General features: G+C 41.7%; 2 protein-coding genes across 4 annotated transcripts; one reads left to right on the forward strand and one right to left on the reverse strand.

Moving 5' to 3' along the window:
• The first annotated feature begins 3,071 nt into the window (after positions 1–3,071).
• Positions 3,072–5,345, forward strand: LOC130372606 (anaphase-promoting complex subunit CDC26-like). The gene is given in 4 exon segments (XM_056578708.1): positions 3,072–3,224; positions 3,603–3,730; positions 5,110–5,140; positions 5,143–5,345. Coding segments are annotated over 3 exon segments (237 nt in total). The 5' UTR covers positions 3,072–3,224; positions 3,603–3,649; the 3' UTR covers positions 5,268–5,345.
• Positions 5,346–5,379: 34 nt separating this feature from the next.
• LOC130372639 (high affinity copper uptake protein 1-like) lies at positions 5,380–16,658 on the reverse strand. Of its 3 annotated transcripts, none has more exons than XM_056578760.1 (5): positions 16,640–16,658; positions 10,030–10,203; positions 9,713–9,785; positions 9,403–9,571; positions 5,380–6,986 (listed from the first exon to the last, which is right to left on the reverse strand). In XM_056578760.1, exons 1-5 carry the CDS (start codon positions 16,640–16,642, stop codon positions 6,785–6,787), a joined length of 621 nt encoding a protein of 206 aa, XP_056434735.1. In that variant the 5' UTR covers positions 16,643–16,658; the 3' UTR covers positions 5,380–6,784. The 3 variants fall into 3 exon arrangements, with proteins under 3 accessions (XP_056434735.1, XP_056434736.1, XP_056434737.1); XM_056578761.1 differs by lacking the exon at positions 16,640–16,658 and adding an exon at positions 14,912–14,918; XM_056578762.1 differs by lacking the exon at positions 16,640–16,658 and adding an exon at positions 14,165–14,169.
• Positions 16,659–19,309: the final 2,651 nt, after the last annotated feature.

Consider the following 19,309-nt stretch of genomic DNA (forward strand, 5'->3'; position numbering starts at 1 on the left):
AGTAACCATAGCAACGGGAAACAAAACAAAGCTCAGCGGACTATAATACCTCCCGCTACCTCCCGTTCTAAAGTCGTAGCTATGGTCCGTCCTAATTACTGGAGGAGTGAACACGTTTCCGTTGCATGAGAACCCAACGTGCGTGTAATGGTGGTTCCGGGTATTAGTCGGACCCTCAGGTGTAACTAGGGAAACAAATGTATGTTTTGTGGAAAACTTTATATTCAGATTGTAAAACGCATGAAAATATAAATTAATGGTCTTAATTTGGTCACCGTTGGTAAGTGACCGTGGTATAAGCGGGATAATGCCCTTCGAGGTGTCCATTATCAGGAATGAATGGACGACGTGGAGGCGTGAATCGTCCGACGCGAAGCGGAGGACGGTTGCCTCCGCGAAGTCCATTCATTCCTGATAATGGACACCTCGTCGGGCATTATCCCTTACAAAAACTGCATTATATACAGTCTGTGCGTTACACCGGAGTGCCACTGGCCCCACTGTTTTCTACTGAGTAAATGGATTAAAATCTCTGTTCAGAAGTGTATCCCACTAGCTCTACAGCAGGAGAAAACAGCACGGCCAGTGGCACTCCGGGGTAACGCACATCGACTGTATATAATACAGGTTAAACTGACTTAACAGACTGTAGATAATAAAGGTTAAACTGACTTAACATAGACTGTATATGATACAGGTTAACTCACTTAACATAGACTGTATATGATACAGGTTAAACTTGGCTACTACCTACATGTTTTCAAGTCGCACATTTAACCGTCACATGTGACATGTTTGTTACAATGACTGAGTTATCTACATCACTTAGGAGTTGTAGAGCCACATATTTGTTCATATGTGTTTAGTTAGAATCTGAGAACATTAAAAGATGCATGTGACGGTAGGTAGGATTCTACATTTGTACTGATTATGCAAAAAAAATAAGCGAACCTCTCCCGGCGGTCGGCTGGCCCCTCCCCAAAGAGGGTGATTGGCTCGCCAAGCCTCCGCAGGCAACCTTTGACCTCACTGTCATCAGTGGAGATGGCTAGGTGGCGCGCGGACGGCGGCGCTCAAACTCCACCAACACATCGGACTGCCGCTCCCACTCGGCCCGCTGGCACTGCGGTCCTCGATCTCCAGAAACTCCCCTAGGGAGAGGGAGCATCAAAGAGATACATTGTTATCATTAGCATAGAGAAACGGCTAACATACACGGCTAGCAGCTAGCCCCTCGCTCTTAATGCAGTGGTCTACATGTTCCTGTAGCTCGCAGCTTTGGAGTAGCTTGTGAAAAACGTCAATCTTCAATTGCAAATTGGTGATCCTACCATTGTGACTAACACCTAGAGTCTAACGCAGAGGTCTCAAACCTCTGCCACCCGAAACATCTGTAGTAGCTCGTAAGTGGTTCAATCATCATATACAACATGATGATCACACATAGTGGTTGACACATAGTTGCTAACATAGTGACTAACATAGTGGTTATCTAGCAGCTAACAGCTCGCCACCTGAAGAGATGTTGATGTTTCCAGCCTTGATGCCGGCCTTGATGGCAGCACTCCTTTAGTCCCGCCTCCAGCCTCTCGGCCCATCCGCTGTCTCCTGCCCCTCCAGGCTTCCGTAGTAGATCCGCGTGCGCTTGGCGGTGCGTGGAGCATCTTCATCGTCAGACATCTCGGCTGGCCAACAGGAACGCTAGAGGAGAACAACTCGTCACATTACTGACCAACGCTAGAGGAGAACAACTTATCACATTACTGACCAACGCTAGAGGAGAACAACTCATCACATTACTGACCAACGCTAGAGAGCACTACTCATCACATTACACACATTTGTACTCTTATTGGTTCATCATTGTAATGATTTATACGCAGTTATATCTAAGGTTCCCTACTTACTACAGAAAGTACTGTAGTGAGAGTCAAAAGGGTCAACCTAGAATGTAAGTCTTTTTAAGAAGTTCTGGATTGTTTCTTTAATTGAATAAGGATGGTATTTGACTTGAATGTAGTATATGTTAACCCCGAGTATACACCTCAGGACCTTTTATGAAATTCTTCTGTTACAGCTGTAAATCCTTTTAGATTGCAAATTACCCTTAGTGTCTGGTAAATTATTCACGGAAAAGTTTTGCATTAAGATACAAATTTAACAAATCAGAGATATGAGAATCAACAGCCCCCCCCCCCCCCCCCCCCCCCACACACACACACACACCCACCCCACACACACACACACACACACACACACACACACACACACACTTTAACTAACATTACAGACTGAAATTCGTTTGGTTAGACCACATCTTGGCCCATTAAAATAATAAATAATTATTCAACTATCTCTTATTTCTATGATTCAGCACCTAAAGCTGTGCATTTCTTGAAATCTTTGTATCCGCTAATTCTTGCACTTTTTTGGCAGAATATACAATGTCGAATGCACTAATTTAAAGTCACTTTGCACGAAAGCGTCGGGTTAAGTAATGTAGGCAACAAATTGTACACAAGAACATATTAGAAACAGTGGTGTAACAGTATATAAACAAGACATTCAGGGACATAAGGAACACATGGGGTATGGTGGTATAAACTTGATAAACCAACAAATAGTTATAAACTGACATGTGTGTCTGTATGAGGGTGTACTTATTCATTATATAGTATTATAGTGAAAAACAGAGATAGTTGAACTTACCGAACAGATAGATTTATCGGACGGTACAGACGCGTTGTAACCCGGAAACTAAATTCTAAGTAGAATAGTAGTTTCCGTTTCCGGGTGTTCCACGTAAATAAATTAAACAAATCGACCTTATAATGAATATAAAATGTTTATATTTCACTCGTATTGTTTGTTAAATATGTATCTTTATTTAACATTTTTAAATTAGTCCCAGCCGCAAGCGACTAAAAGAACATTGCGACCGCTTACTCCCTCAAATGAAATATAAGTATGAAAGTCTTTAAGGTACATTCAATATGTTATATATTTTCAACAATCTCTATCACGTTAATTTGTTACAGTGCATATTTGATACCCGTGTTGTCGTCTAATACTGACAAGCGGAAGAGCGCCAGGCGGGGGAGGAAGAGGAAGAGGACGACGGCGACGCTCCCGATGACGCGCCCCCGCTGCTGCACGACACAGGCTAACAACATGCTAATGCACATCTGTGACCACCACTGAAAATACCTAAGTACTGTGCAAGTGTAAGTGATGTAATTTATTCCAAATAGGTATTTAGAATTACAATATATATATGACACAATCATATATAAACAATAACTATATAGCATTATCCAGTGGTGAATTTCCTAGAGTAGCATCATACCGTAGTAGCATACTGTATTGACTCTGTGTACTCTATCGGCCTGCTAATGCTATCGTTCAGTGTTGTACATGCCAACATGCTTTCAGCCATCTATGTACTGTGTGTGTGTGTGTGTGTGTGTGTGTGTGTGTGTGTGTGTGTGTGTGTGTGTGTGTGTGTGTCTTCAGAGAGACATTTTTTCGAATTGTATACATGTTTAGTATTGTTTGTGCCACTGCTGACTTGTATATTTAATTAAAACTTGTATTTTTTTAAGTTAAGCACACTAATCATCACAGAGAACCATAAAGAAGGGACAGGACCATGTTGCGTCGCAAGCCCACCCGCTTGGAGCTCAAGATGGATGACACAGAGGAGTTTGAGAGCATCAAGAAAGAGCTGGAGGTCGGTCTTCCCGTCTTGTCTGTCTGCCTGCCTAGATTGATGGATGGATATGGGTTAGATTCCTGTCATTTTATAGCCGCTCACCCATGTGTCCTCAATATCCTCATTTACAGCTGCTGTTCAAGTACGTAGTAAGTTAGAGTAACCGCTTAGAGCAGTCAACAAAGTGGCTTCGGACCAAGGATACATCAGTGTGTCCAACAAAGGAAGTGCTTTGGAAGTTTTCAGATGTCATTCTACCAATCTGAAGGTTATGATTGGTCCTGTTGAACTGCCAGGCAGCAACCTGCAAGAGTCAGTTAATCTCTGGCTACGCCTCCTTGAGTTCCTTGGAACTCCCTGTACTCTCTGCTCTCTCCCATCACACATGTCTTATTCTGCCTCCTATCTGCAGCTAAAAGTTCATTTCAATCTAAAATTGTATCCTCCCAATTTTATCCTCAAAGTTTTATTTCTATCTTCTCCTACCTCCTCAATCCCCCTTACTCCCTTCTACCAAGCTATTTGGTTTACAACTTAAAAAAATGTGATGTATGTTGCTAATTTCCCCGCCCCCCAGCTGTCACCAACTGTCCTACAGTCTTCCTCCTACCATACCTTCCTTTTCACCTCTCTCCCAAAGAGGTATGGTCGCTGGTTAGTGGTTACCACCGCCAAACAACCTGCCCTCTGCATCCTATCCCCGGACCTTCTTCAGGCTTTCGGCCCGACCCTCTTCCTTTCTTTCCCATCTCATTCACTCTTTTGACTACTGGTTGCAAACGCTAAGGAGCAAGAGTGAACCCTTCTTTTAAAGAAACCCACACAATTACCAGCCTGTCTCTCCTCAACCACTTATTTCCAAAACACTTGAGCGTGCAGTCTTTTCCCAGCTATATATACATATCTTCACCAGAATCAACCACACAACCCTCACCAGGGTGGATTCAAGGCAGGCAATTCAACTGAGACTGCCCTCCTGGACCTTCCAGCATTCTCTACACAGTGAACCACCAGATCCTCAGCGCCCCAAAAACGTGGAATCGCAGGCTCTGCAATCTTTCAAATCCTACCTCACGGACCGCACTTTCTGGACAAACTGAAAGGAGTCTTAAAGTCTCACTACTGGGATCCATCAGGGTTGTGACCTTAGGGCAGCTAAAAAACATCTAATCTGTTCAGATTGCATCTTGGCCCATGAGGTTACATTTTTATTGTTGATTGCACTCATTTTAAGTTGCTGTGGAGAAAAACGTCTGCTAAATTAAGTGCAAGTGTAGCAGTCGTACACATATTTTAAGATGCATTATGGGTACTAAGATTTGTATGCAACATTTTTCACAGTACTAAAAAATATGGAACTATCCCGTTAACGACTTGTAACTGGCCTCATCTCTCAGAACAGGAAGCGTCAGCGTGAGGAGGTGTCCTGCCCCTCGGGGGCGGGGCGTCAGACGGGGAGCCCCACCCCTTGCGGGCCGACGTCATCAATGAGCGAATAGGCTTCAAGCCGACGCCCAAGATGGCCGCACCGCCCACCTTCTTTGGGAACTTGTAGAAATAAGTGTACATTTTAGGCGTTGATTCTTTGCCAGCTATTTCTGTAAATATTTTTTCTAATAAAATGAACTTCAGAACGAAAAAATAAGTTTTTTATAAAAGACATTTCAATCTTTATTTTTTGATAAACATTTACATACTCCACAATATTCAGTATTCTTCTAAATCGACATTTTACTAAAACTTTGCTCATACGAGATTTTTATCAACATCAACTACCATTTTATATTAAGAATTATTTTGTACAAAAAGAAAATACATTTTGACTTTTCTAAAGAACAGACATCTGATTTCATTTGTATAACTCAATGGCATTAGTAACCAGCAGCCAGAGTCCGCTGTTGAGTTAGAAAACAAACCAAACGCACCATTTATGTGTTATACTTCATGTTTTACTGGTTGCCTGAATCAGTTCCTGTTTTGACATTTAGCCACCCCTCTCCTTCACTTCAACAATACAACTCTAAATATATATATATATAGAGAGATATACTTAAACAACGGTGTGACACCCTGCTGCGTTTACTTTCTTCATGTTTTCTTTAAGACACAATTTGCACATTTGTTAAATGTTATTTTTAATATTATTTAATATTAAGGCGATTTAGTGTTGCATCCTATAAGAAAAGAAAAAAACAACTTGCTACGACTAAGGGATATCAAATGCTAGTAGTTTGGTATGGTGTGTGTTGGCAAAACACAGATTGCCATTTTCTGGCTAAATTTGACATGATTTGGCGCTAAAATTGGCAAATCATTTTAAGGTGTAGGTTGATTGTTATTCCTCAAACCTGTCGACAGCTTTAAATGTAAATGTACCTGCTCTGAAATAGGCCTGAATAAGGCCTGAATAAGATGTCAGCTCGATTACCAACATCGCAGCCAGCTTGTTCAATTACTAGCATGGCAAAGCTTCAGCATTTATAACATCAATATATATATGTGGATTTAAATGTTAGTGTTTAAAATAAATGTAAAATGTTAATCAAATCATTCATCAATAGCACCTACTACTCCACTAGCCTCCACATGTTTAGTTCATGATTGTCCCTTCAAACTAAATGCTATAAATCATCAGCTGCCATGCTAATGCTAGCTGGCTACATTTGCTAGCTGATTGGTGTAAACAGACAGACAACCAATGTCCCCACTTCTCTTGATTGGCCAACTGTTAATGTAACCATATCAGGCTAACTAGCCTGCTATAACAGTTACCAGCTACATAGAGGTTGATTCTTGCTAAACCAGCTAACAAGTTCAACTACTTTCAGCTTGCTAGCCATAACAGGCCTACAGTAGTTTAAACTAGCTTGCTAGCTATAACACACTATAGCTGCTGTGATGGTATTGCACAGGTAACTACTTTTATAATTTTAAAATCAGACGATTAAAAAGAAAATCAACCAAAAATTTAACAAAATAAAAATGCCCTAGCAGCTAGTAAAACCTCTAGTGACAGCTAGCTAGCGGTTATTGACCGCAAGCTGCTAGTTAGCCGCTAGTGACAGCCAGGGGTTAGTGACAGTGCTCCGTGATGTCGACGACCACCGCTTTGCGCCAGCTGAACAGGAAGTATCCGGCTCCCGCGCCGAGGGCCACGGCGATGCACAGGAAGCCGTTGTAGGTCATGAAGATCAGCATGAGCAGGTAGGACACGCTGACCTGGAGCACGTGCAGCAGCGTCTGGACCAGGTGAGGCACACTCAGCATCCGCTGGCTGCCCCGGGGTGGGGGGGGGGGAGAAGGACACAGGGAACAGAGGCTTTGTGATTGGCTGAACATTGGAATAGGAGCATAGCAGCAAAGATGCTCTGATAAGAAGAGTCTTGGGTGTAGCTGCTAACTACAGCACTCATGTTCAAGCTACATTCACATGTTTGGCCCTGCTGTCCAATTCATCAGATAACCTTCATGATGGAGTAAAGGATAATTTAATAAACAAGTTAGAACAATTATTGGAGTTTAACTTGCATTTCCATGGAATTATAAATTCCATGGGACTTTCCTCCTTGAACTGAACGACGGTGAAATTCGGTCATCGACTTGTATGGACTTCCTGTAAACATGGACCTACCGGTAAGGCACAGACTTGTAAAACAGTCTTTTTTAATAAACTCCTGGTACCCTAACTAGTGGTTGATTTTTCGTTTTATGCCTAGGGATCCTAGTCATGCTACCGCAGATTTTTGGTGCTATTTTGAGCAATATTAGTGGTTAAAATTACGATTTGGAAGCGTTCCGCGCACTGCCCCTAGCCAATGCAATGTAAGCCATTTGGTTTTGCTCCGGGCAAATTCTATACTGTCTGGTTGATCAACCTAAAAAAGGGTCTGGAGGGCTTATTGGGGGTCAAGCAGTGAAGCTGCGAGACAACCATTGTTATTCTACGTTTTCCTATTATTATCCTGCCATGGGAGTCTATGGCAGCCCATAGAACGCCTTGGTGAAAAGTTGTGAAATTTGGCAAACTGATTCAGGACTGTCCCATGATCCCTCACAGGGATTTGGGGTCGCTAGCTCAAGAGCTCTAGCGCAGATGCTCTTGGCAAAGATGATCTACAGACCATGTTTCACCAAAGTTATCGAATAGATTTTTCTAATTCAAACAGTTTGGCCGTGACAGCCAATCAAACTTGACGGCAAAGCCGCCAAACAGGAATTAAGCCCATTTCTCGGCAACTCTTAAACATATCATAGCCTAACTTGCCACACAGGAAGTACGACAATTTCTCAGCAGCCCTTTGACATATCATAACCAAACTTCATTCAAAGACCCATGCCAAAACTATTTCGCCGCCAATCAAACTTGACAGCAAAGCCGCCAAACAGGAAGTAAGCAAATTTCTCAGCAACCCGGACATATCATAGCCAAACTTACTACATATACTCATGACATCATCCTGGGGACACCCAAACAATTTGGTGACATTTAACCTCAGGGGGACGTCAATCAGGATTTGAGCTCATGTCTCTGCAAGGCTTTCATGTGCATTTCATGCTTTCAAACTTGGCTCATATGCCACCTTAAAGACTGCTCGGAGGTTCGGAAGCTCTTGCGTGTCTTTACGTAAACCTTCCCTTCTCCGGAAATAAGAGTGTTCAGGAAACGCCCCTCAGAACTTCATAGGCTATGACATTAAACCGGATAGACAGAGACTAGACTTCAAAACAAAAACAAGTATGGATGCCCGCAGAGACCTTTCTGCACTTCTTTAGTGAATTAATCAGTTATTAGAACTGCTTGTGATGATTGAACATGAGCGATAATTTATCAGGTGATGTTTATAATTGTACTCTATAATGTATCGTAATGTAAATGTTAGAATGGCTGTTAATTCGCCTCTTAGTGCTTGCTGCAAGTTCCCTTCAGTCTTTCAGTGAAATGGGCAGCCATTGTTGTGACGTGATCTCGGAGGATTCGGGTGGCTTTACTTTCACACGAAACTCAGAGCGAAAACTCCGACCCAACAGAGTGTTCAAAGCACTTTCCTCCGGGCTTAAGGTTCGAACCTCCCGGAAACTCAGATTGTCTTGAAGGCAGCAATAGTCTTTTGACTCTATCCTGATGATGCCCAAATAATTTGTATACATTTGACCTCTAGTGGGGCATTAAAACCAAAGCGAGTGGGAATATCTCGGTCTATTTTTATTTTTTGACGTGAAACTTGTTGAAAGTGCTGAAGGCCGTGTGTCTGACGTAAATCTACCTTGTTGCTTTGGCTACTCTGGTCAATTTTGCTTGCGTACGCGTCGTGTTACCTTGCAACGACATGCACGATCAACGCACCAAACGATCACAGAATACGTATGGCAGCCCTGATCCGTAGGCGGATGCATTGTTAGAAGCAGGTCTATTCGAACCCTTAGAAAGCAACTTCAATGTATTTTTTTATTGTGATAACCACATTTGCCAATAGCTTTAATTTTAAATTAATTTACTGAGACGGTCATCATGTAACCTAACCAATTATGTCTCTCCACCAAAATTTGTTCATGGAGTCATATTCTGACCCCTCATTGCTGTTCGCAGCTATTTTCCAACGGCCCAAATGTACAGAAGGGTCTTAGACCCTTGTGAACGAATAATGTAATACTGAATTGTGGTGACCTAGCCATAGTGTGTTCCAGCTTACCCGACAGTCTTGTGGGTCTCCACCAGCACCGTCCCCTCCCCTCCAGGGACCGGCATGGAGTTGTAGCGGACGTTGACCTGACTGCGCCGGAGCAACGCCTCGCGACCGATCTTCAGCCCCTCGTACAGCAGAGCCAATAAGAACACAACCACGCAGGCCCCCGCCATCGCTGATAGGAGAGGGTAACAGAAATGTGATTACAAACTACAAATAAGAACGAATAAGGGGCCACAATAACATCCTTCTTTATTCAAAGTTGACTGCTTATTGTGGTTCATAAAAGGATTATTAAAGATGCATTGAGAATGACCTCCTGCTGAGTTGATGACCAATCCGGAGAAGAGGAGCTCCACGTTGGTGTATTCGAAGTTGAAGGTCATCGCCTAGGCAAATATAACCAGTCAGTCAACCAGTCAGTCAGTACAACATCTACAACAAAGTCGCGCTTTCCTTTCAGTTGGGCACTCCATTGACTGAATGCGTGCCGTCCTCGGACATGGGGTCCGGGGGCGTGTGCCTAATGTGGTACAGCACAGTGTGGCAACCAGCAATACGGGTCAACATTTACATCACTGTGATTCGATAACATAATAATAATAATGAACCTAATCAACTATGTTATTTCACCATCATATGGTGACCCATCTTCCCGGTGCTGTGGTCCATCTTGCTGTGGTCCATGGCGCTGTGGTCCATGGCGCTGTGGTCCATCCCACTGTGGTCCATCCCACTGTGATCCATCGCCATGCTGCTGTGGTTCATTCCGCTGTGGTGTGCGTGGTCCATTGCATGGGGGAGGGGCTAGAGAGAAAGACACACCACCAGTATTCATTCATACATTCATAATACACTCCTTATCCACTCATAACAAACTCCTTGTCTACTCATAAGAATCCTAATATACTCATTACACTATAATCCATATATGACACTCCTCGTCCACTGATAACACACTCCTCATCCATTCAAAACACACCCACTTTTTAAATAATAACCCACTCACGGGGCCGTATTCAAAGTTCAAAGTACTTTATTTGTCATTGCCATAAAGACAACGAGACAGTAGAGGCAACCAGACTTACACAGCTAAACAATAACAAACAACAACAACAATTAATAAATAGATTCACAAATATCATACACAAAATAACAATACAAACAACAAAAGCAACATATCTCCACATCTCCATATCAAGGTGCATCAAGTCCTAGAGTGCAGTCCATGGGGGGCAGGGAGGGCTGGGCCGGGGGCGGGGGGAGACGAAGGGGGTTCACAGAGGATGTGTGGATATATCTGTTGTTTTTATAGGGTTTAGGCATTGCTTGGTTTTCACAGGGTACTGGTCGATACCCATTGTCAGTTTATGGGATTCTTAACGCCTACGGCTCAGCCCCTGATTGCGCAAAAGTAAAAGTATTCGCAGACGGAATATCTCCCAAGTGAGCAGGACTCCAAAAGGTGGTAGAGAGAATACAGGTGGTAGAGAGAATACAGGTGGTAGAGAGAATACAGGTGGTAGAGAGAATACAGGTGGTAGAGAGAATACAGGTGGTAGAGAGCTATAAATACTTGGGTGTGTGCACATGAACTGGACTGGAAGCAACAAACAGGGGCTGTCTATAAGAAGGGTCAGAGCAGACTCTGCTTCTTGAGGAAGCTTAGGTCTTTTAATGTGTGTAGCAAAATGTTATGTATGTTTTATCAGTCTGTTGTGGCATGTGCCCTTTTCTTTGCAGCCATCAGTTGGGGAAGTGGCATCAGGGGTTGTTGTGACTCTAAAAAGCTTTGTTTTTCTCTTTGAGTAACAGCTGCTTATGGACCATCCACTCCGCTTTTTCTATCCTAGGCTAGGTATTGTGGGCTCATGTTTTTTTTTTTCGGTGGGATATGTATGTATACATGTGTTGTGTTGTGTGTATGTATGCTGGCTGCTGGAACACCTACATTTCTCTGCTGAGATGAATAAAGTATATCTTATCTTATCTCTGCGATGGACTTGTCAAAGGCCAAAATGTCAACAGAGGGCACTATAACTGGTTTCAGTTAAACGATTGGCATGTGCACCCTAATAAATTACACTTTCGGAAACTTGGTGTCCATGCCTTATTTTGAGTATTTTTCAAAATCCACTTTAAGTCAAGAAAGGAGGTCACAGCGTAAATTACATTTGCCGTCTAAAGATATAGTGTAATTTACTTCTGTAAAATGTACATGTAGTGTCGTTTTAAACCACACCCTTTTCTTCGTTGTCGCCTACTGGGGGCTTGATTTTTTTGTGCACAAATTCCCCTTCTCATATCAGTATTGGTCCATAGATGGTACCTGCCATAGGATTTGATCCAACTCAACAATCCTCTGCCCCCTTACTTGCAGAACATCACAGGAAGCAAAGTAAGTTCCAAATACCAAGCAGCATCTCTACGTAGCCTACACACCAACAAGGCCGATCACAACATCTTCATAAACAATCCAGACACGCAGTAAAATCAGTTAGACTATTTATTCTATATACACATACAATACAATAATGGATACGTAGTATTGATACTTGCAGAGCATATCACAGGAGAGTGTTACCGTTAATTTATTCAACGCTTCTTTACGTCTAAACTTATAGAAAAGGTCCGAAAAATATGTAGTTCCACTCTTAACTAGTCCAAACTAAGCTCTATATTTATGCCGTTGCGTCTTTCTTAAAAGGAACACAATGGATTTCAGTCAGCTTATTATTACCAATAACTCTCATATAACGCTAACTAACCAAGAACCCTTATTAAATCAGCACACATTGATTTTCATGAGAAGAATCCTATATTCATATATATTTCACTATTTAAAAAAATCTTTAATCGTATCAAATTGGCCGAAAACGATCGGGGATTTGGATCGGCCTGAAGAACCTGAATAGTGCATCTGCAATGTATTTTTTTGGCCCACCAAGATCCCTATTTTATTATTAAAACAAAACAAAAAAATCTGTAGTTATGCGTTATGTATGCACAGTCCATTTCAACTCAATGATCTGATATTGTATTGTTCTGTGAAAGAATCTGAACCACCAATTAAATGTACAAGGACAAGGAGCGTTACAAACTCAAATGTAATCTGAATATCAAAAATAAGGAATGACATTCAAATGAGATTACAGAGGAAGAAGACCGCTCTACTGTGTTCATGATTTACTCATCATGGACACAAATATATTTGAATTTGAATTTGTATGCAATAAATGCACTTTATTCAAGTCACCCTCTCCTTGTGATCACACTTTGTCTAAGTCTTTAGATACCGAGTGAACAATAATTTGAAATAAAATATAAATTGCAGAGCAGCTGCTGCATTATCTGACGCTACCAGACCGCAACAATATGCCATCCAGCATGCCTCGTCGGTTTATTGTTATTCTGGTGTGTATCACCAGGCCTGAAAACAAGTCTAGGGAAAACACTATTATTATTATTGTTATGATATTAAACTAACAGTGAATACAGCTGTACCATATTATATTAAACTACAAGTGAAATTGTGAACATACACCTGTAACATACTGTTATTATATAAAATAAAAGTGATTACACGCCTATAATGTATCATATGAAACGTTTTTTTACAGTTAGTGACACAGGAATGAGCTTTGAACTATAAGATAAGATAATATCCACCAGCTATATGAATGGTTGAATAATGTTCTAGTTTTGATACAAACCAGACATTGTCTTCTATTATTCTCTGGTTGCTATGGTAACACTACAAAAAGCCAGACGTCTACCTTTACATTTTGGTTTCCATTTTAAGTGCACTAATAGTATTTTAGTACCCTGGCCTTAATCTATTTTAGCGGCCCTCGGGGGCCATGAAATCACTTCCTGTCACTGTTGGTCAATGACAGGCAGCATTTAATCCGTTCTGGTCTCACCAAGGGAAAGTCCACTGGCATTAGATTGGCCAGAACTTGATTAGAAATAAGGTCAGCTCCTCTCTTCTGACCAACAAGAGGAGAGGAGGATGAGATGAAGAGGATGAGAGGTGAAGAGAGGAGAGGAGGATGAGATGAGGAGGATAAGAGGGGGAGAGAGTTGAGGAGCTTCATGCCTTTTAAAAGAGTAATCTATGATCCTACATCCTACCAAATATATATACATACATATGCAACTATATATTACACACACACACACACACACACACACACACACACACACTATAAACATATTGTTGAAGTAACAATCTATCTATCTATATATCTATATATCATATATATATATATACACACACCCGTTCAAAAGTTTGGGGTCACCCAGACAATTTCATGTAAACTTAATAAACTTTATTCAACAGTTTTCAGCTTTTATAACATAATTGCACAAGTGTCTTCTAATCATCAATTAGCCTTTGAACACGATTAGCTAAAAAATTTACCATTAGAAGTAGCTGGTTGCTGAAATGGGCCTCTGCACACCTATGTAGATATTTCATAAAAAATCTGCAGTTTCCAGCTAGAATAGTAATTTACCATATTAACCATTTCTAGACTGCATTTCTGATTAATTCAATGTTCAAAAAAAAATAAGGCAATTTCTAAGTGACCCCAAACTTTTGAACGGTGGTGTAAATGATACAGACAAACACACTTAACATAATACATAAATCCTGCATGATTTTAAAATGTGTTTTTCTTAATAGAGACAAGAGGTTTGGACCATATCTCTATTTAAAGTCAAAGTCCTGCCAGAGATTTTAAGAAGGAGGAGCATATGTTCTTACCCTGATCAGAGAACCAAGAGACTGTCCAGAGATGAGAGAGGTATAAAGAGAGAGTGAGAGATAAAGGGCGGGAGGGGGGGGAGGAAGCTTATGGGAATAAAAGCTGTTCTTTGAAGTTTGGAATCAACGTGTGACTGTGTTTACTGTGTGGGGGGGATTAAACAAGAACAGAATGTGGTTTACACGTAAATGCATAGTTACATGACACCTTGATTTACTAGGCTAGGTCCTGCTCCATTCTGACATTGTAGTGTGGTTGCTCTGTGATCCACAAAGACTTTCAAAAGTCAGCATTGTAGGAGTTTTATTGTTTAGGTCGGTACCATGGTAACTACTGGTGGAGTTGGTGGTGTATAGCAGGTTACTATGGGTGGAGGTGGTGGTGTAATAGCAGGTTACTATGGGTGGAGGTGGTGTGTAAAGCAGGTTACACCAGGTTAGGACGGAGATCCTACATTCTGGATTTAGTAGTGAAAAGAAATATGTTGATCTTGGTTAGTACTACTTGAGTAAGTTAGTGTGACACACACACAACCACACACACACACACACACACACACACGCACTTTGAACTTAGATGTGGAGCTACCCCTGCTTACTAGCCACAAAAAGGCCATCCGATTGGCAGACTAAGATAAGATAAGGCTAGGTTATGGTACGCTAATGAGGCTATGGTAAACTACAGTGAGTAGATCGGAGGTCAGCGCTCCGCGGCTAGGCTAACAGCCTAAAGGAGCAGACGCTTACCTGGAAAATAAAACACCGTGAATCAAGAGTTTGGCGATGAGAGAAGAATGAGGCAATTTGTCACGGCTGGTTTAGATTTCTCCTGAATGATAACTTTGCAATGTTAAATGTAATAACTTTATTAGCAGATATCTTTCTGTTGTATAAGAGAGCGGACTAGAGGGGGTCTTGTGACGCCGACACTCAAGCTGCAGGCAAGGCGGGTCCTGGCCAATCAGCGCGTATGACCACTGAAGCCCCGCCCATGACGTCTCTGGCCCTGGAGGACGCCACGTCGCTGTTCACAAATCTATACATTATATATTATGCAATATAATTTACAAGAGCCCTATAGTGTGTCAGTCAGACATATCTTTATTATTATAAGGTATTCAGCCCGTATCTACCTCAACAAAAGCCAGTCGATTGGCATGGCTTGTCAACTTCATGGCTACAGTGGCAATGCACATTTTCTTAACTGCCTCTCAGTCAGAGAGGTCCAAGAAGCTTGTAAGTTTGTGATTTATTTTAAATGGACTAGTAATTATATAGACAAGGATATATAATTTTTATATAATTGTATATCATAGTTATATTTCCACGACAGTTGTTGATGACATGCACACATCAGAACAATCTGTGTTCTTCATTGGGCTTCTTGGAGAGCTGCGCATAGCTTTTGATTTCATGAATGAAACTACCTTCAAATTATGTCCATACAGTCTTGTCATAGTGTGATTGGTGTAATGCCAAAATTATGCAAGCAAGTGATAACCGGTGATCAGATAAGACAGTGAAACCGCGAGCTGCTGACCATCATGGTCAGAAAAATAGTGTTAAAGTCCAGTTTTTGTAGATTTTGGCGCCGTAACGGGTGTTTTCTAACGCCATTCGGCGATGACGTCACATTGGGGAGACGTGGTGAAGGTAGCCTCAGCCTAGTACTAGAACTATGGCGTCTAGGTTGCAAGAACCATAAATAACATGTATGAGTGCCCACAGCAGCATCATTTCGAACCTGTCAGACGTGAGAGGGCGAATGAGGAATTACCGAGAACTGATGGCGGTCAAAGCCAATTAAATGCATGGTCAGAGGAGAATGAGTGGAGAGTTGCTATCATTTAGCAACGCAGCAACGAAACGAGCGCTGGAGCTAGTCAATGAACAGCAGTGCATACAATAACGACACATTATTTATTTTTACTGTCAGTGAATAGCACCGAGTGAAAGTCAACGTTTTCTTTATACCTAGTGACAGCGATTATGTCGTAAGTACCGGTAAACTTAGTCAGAAGATCTAGAAATAGAAGGCATAATGCTAAGCCTATCGGACAGCAATCAGTGCACTTGCAATGGGTGCCTGCAAGTATAACCGATGGTGTGACATTATTTAACCATCAATCTACCGCAAATACGACCAGACAGATGTACATTGAACACATAAAGCACACCGTCCAACCCGGTGGATGCTAACAGACAGCCCACAACAAGCCAAACATCACCACGGCGGGTGTGCTCTCTCCCTCACTCTCACACGCCCGTACACAATCACTCCAATTTATCCAACTCCAAGGCTAGGCTGCTTCCCTAAGCCTATGACCACCACAACTAACCACAAGACATAACCATGCAGTATGCCGAAGCCGAAAAGGACACACGCACAGTCGCACACCCTCATCTTATGCAAAACAATCCGTTTTTTATCATCAACATTCAGTCACTGCAAAGATTTAAAGTCTATCATCTTACCATAAGTTAGAATGGACCCAAAGTATGTGATTGATACAGTCTGGTTCGGCTTTCGCTTGCTATCCGTTTTTAGTATGACTTCTCAACATTAGTCTTTCTTGTGTTAGGCGCACATGGCTAATTTGCATACGCGCACAGGATTGGCTGGCTCAGCAAGGCAAATAATAGAACATATTTAATTATCTATCTATCTATCTATCTATCTCCTCTCTCGCTCTCCTCGCTCTCTCGCTCTCTCTCTCTCTCTCTCTCTCTCTCTCCTCTCTCTCTCTCTCTCTCTCTCTCTCTCTCTCATGGGTCTAGTTTTGATGTGATCGTATTTTGTGTATTTCCAGTCAGACTTGTTGTCTCCCTTGTTCTGTGTGGTCTTGTAGGCTATACTGTGTGGGCTGATTCACCTTTGAATTACCGACGTGTAGTTTGGTATTAATAAAGACTTGCTATTTATCTATCTAGGCTATTAGTCAACAATTACTCGCCGAAGTGAATAGTGGGGAATAGCCCCCGAGAATGAAGGTTTATTTGTCAGCTGACATTTTGCATGAAAACTATATCGAGTTTGAGATTTCAAGCATGGGATATTGCCCAATATCCAGATATAGCGAAACAATCAAATTGCGCCATTTTAGGAGGTTCACGTGCATCATATACTAACTATACATAATAACCATGTAATATTTATCTATTTGTCCGTCTCCCCAACGTGACGTCATTCAATGCATTCTGGGGGAAATGAGAATCAACCGCTAAAATAGAACCTACTTTTTCGTATTACATTCCGTTTTGTGATACCTAACAACATTAAATAACAGTTTAAATCTTCAATACCAACAAGCAAATTACACAAATTCGTTGGAAAATAAACCCTGCAACACGGCCTTTAAACGAATACGGGGAGAGATGGTGCATATACGAGAAAGACGCAGAGGAACTTTCCTTACGAGAAGCCGCGACCGAACCGGCTTGGCAGTATAAAAAGGAAGACTTATGTTAGGCGGCGGTACCGAAGTGGGAATTTAACCCTTTGTGTACCGGACGAGGCGCTTTTTTCCCGTTTCAACCTGAATATTGGTGGGGATATTTCATTAGTCATTTGACATTGGTGAGGACTGTACACGTCTTTAGGTCCCCACGCAAATCTACGCCCTTGGTTCCACCTCACCGGTCCTTTCCTGCGATAGCTCCATGTCTTTCAGGCGGGGGAAGCCCACTATCAAGGCAAATCAAATAGTCCAACAGTCCAGCCTCTTCAATTCAAAGGGGCTTTGATCAGCTACTCTTCAGTTGCCTCCATCAGCAATCATACTTTACTGATAGCTATTTTAAGGACTGTCAGGACCATTTACCTTTATCCTGCAGGAGTGGCAGGTAATTTGGTATGGTGAGAATGGCCATACCAAATTACAAAATGCCATTTAATACTAATGCCCCTAATCTAATCCCCCAAAGAGCTTCTGATCAACACCTCAATAACATTGAGAGTTAAGAGTGTGGTCTACAGTGGGAGACAGATCGAGCACTCTGGCAGGGAGGGGGATGAGAACATAATGAAAACCAAATGAACTGTTTATTAATCAATACATCCTTTTTAAAGATCCTCTATACAAAAAAAATGTGTGGTGGCATGACAGGCTTCCCCTGGACCTGAAGCAGATGAGTTGGAGTGAGGGCTTAAGTAATCAGGATCTCCTGAGAAATGTCTGTCCGTAGACACTCGTCATCCAACCATTGCTTTTTGAATCTTTGTTTCATTGGTCACTTTTGTGATTGCTTCATTCAACAGGACATATTGAGCTCATGTTCCAAGCCCTCTGTGTTCAAACAGTGTGAATTCCTTGATCTGTCTGGATGTTTTTCGCTGAGCACTATCTACATATGAATCGTCTAAGCAGAATAGGCCCATTTTATAGTCTTTGTTGCTAGCAAATGGGATCCAATAATGCTGACCCCGTTCGGAAACCATGTAGTTTTGACCAAAGAATAATAAAAAATATATATATATTTGAAATTTCTACCACCCCCTAGTGGTAGAAATTAAATTAAATATATATACTTTTTTTATTCGCATGGGCCCCCCTCTGCCTTGGCCCCCCCACAACTCTCCACCTTACACCCGCAGTCCGAAGGCCCTGCATGTAACGAAGCATCTGACGGACCGAAATGCGGACCTCTTTAAAGAATTTCGATAACTTTCGTTTCGGAACAGTGCACAGCAATAGAGATCTTCCTCACAAAATTGTACCTGTACAAACTATACATTATATGAAAGCTGAGTATCCACTGACTCCAACAGTCCAAACCATATCAGTATCTGACTAAAACTCACATTAACAAAATAAGAACACACTTCCCCTTTTCTTTTACAACCAAAAATGATGGCTCACCTTTTTCTTTTTGAAGTTGTGTTTGATCGCATAAAACCACCATCCAGTGTCTGGGTCACAATTTTTAAGTAAACATGCTGTTAACAATCAAGAGAGGGCTTCTGAGGAAATAGGTAAATGGCCTTCAGTGTTATCTGGTGGGCATATGGTGTATTTGCGGGGTTTAGGCTTGGTATCATTCAATTATATGTGCCCTGACCTTTCAATAGAGGAGTTAAGTGTCAAAATTGTACAATGGGTTCTCAAGATATCTAGCCTACCTATTTGTGTGTCATAGTAGGCCTAC

This window comes from Gadus chalcogrammus, chromosome 19 (assembly GCF_026213295.1).
Source record: "Gadus chalcogrammus isolate NIFS_2021 chromosome 19, NIFS_Gcha_1.0, whole genome shotgun sequence".
Lineage (NCBI taxonomy): Eukaryota > Metazoa > Chordata > Actinopteri > Gadiformes > Gadidae > Gadus > Gadus chalcogrammus.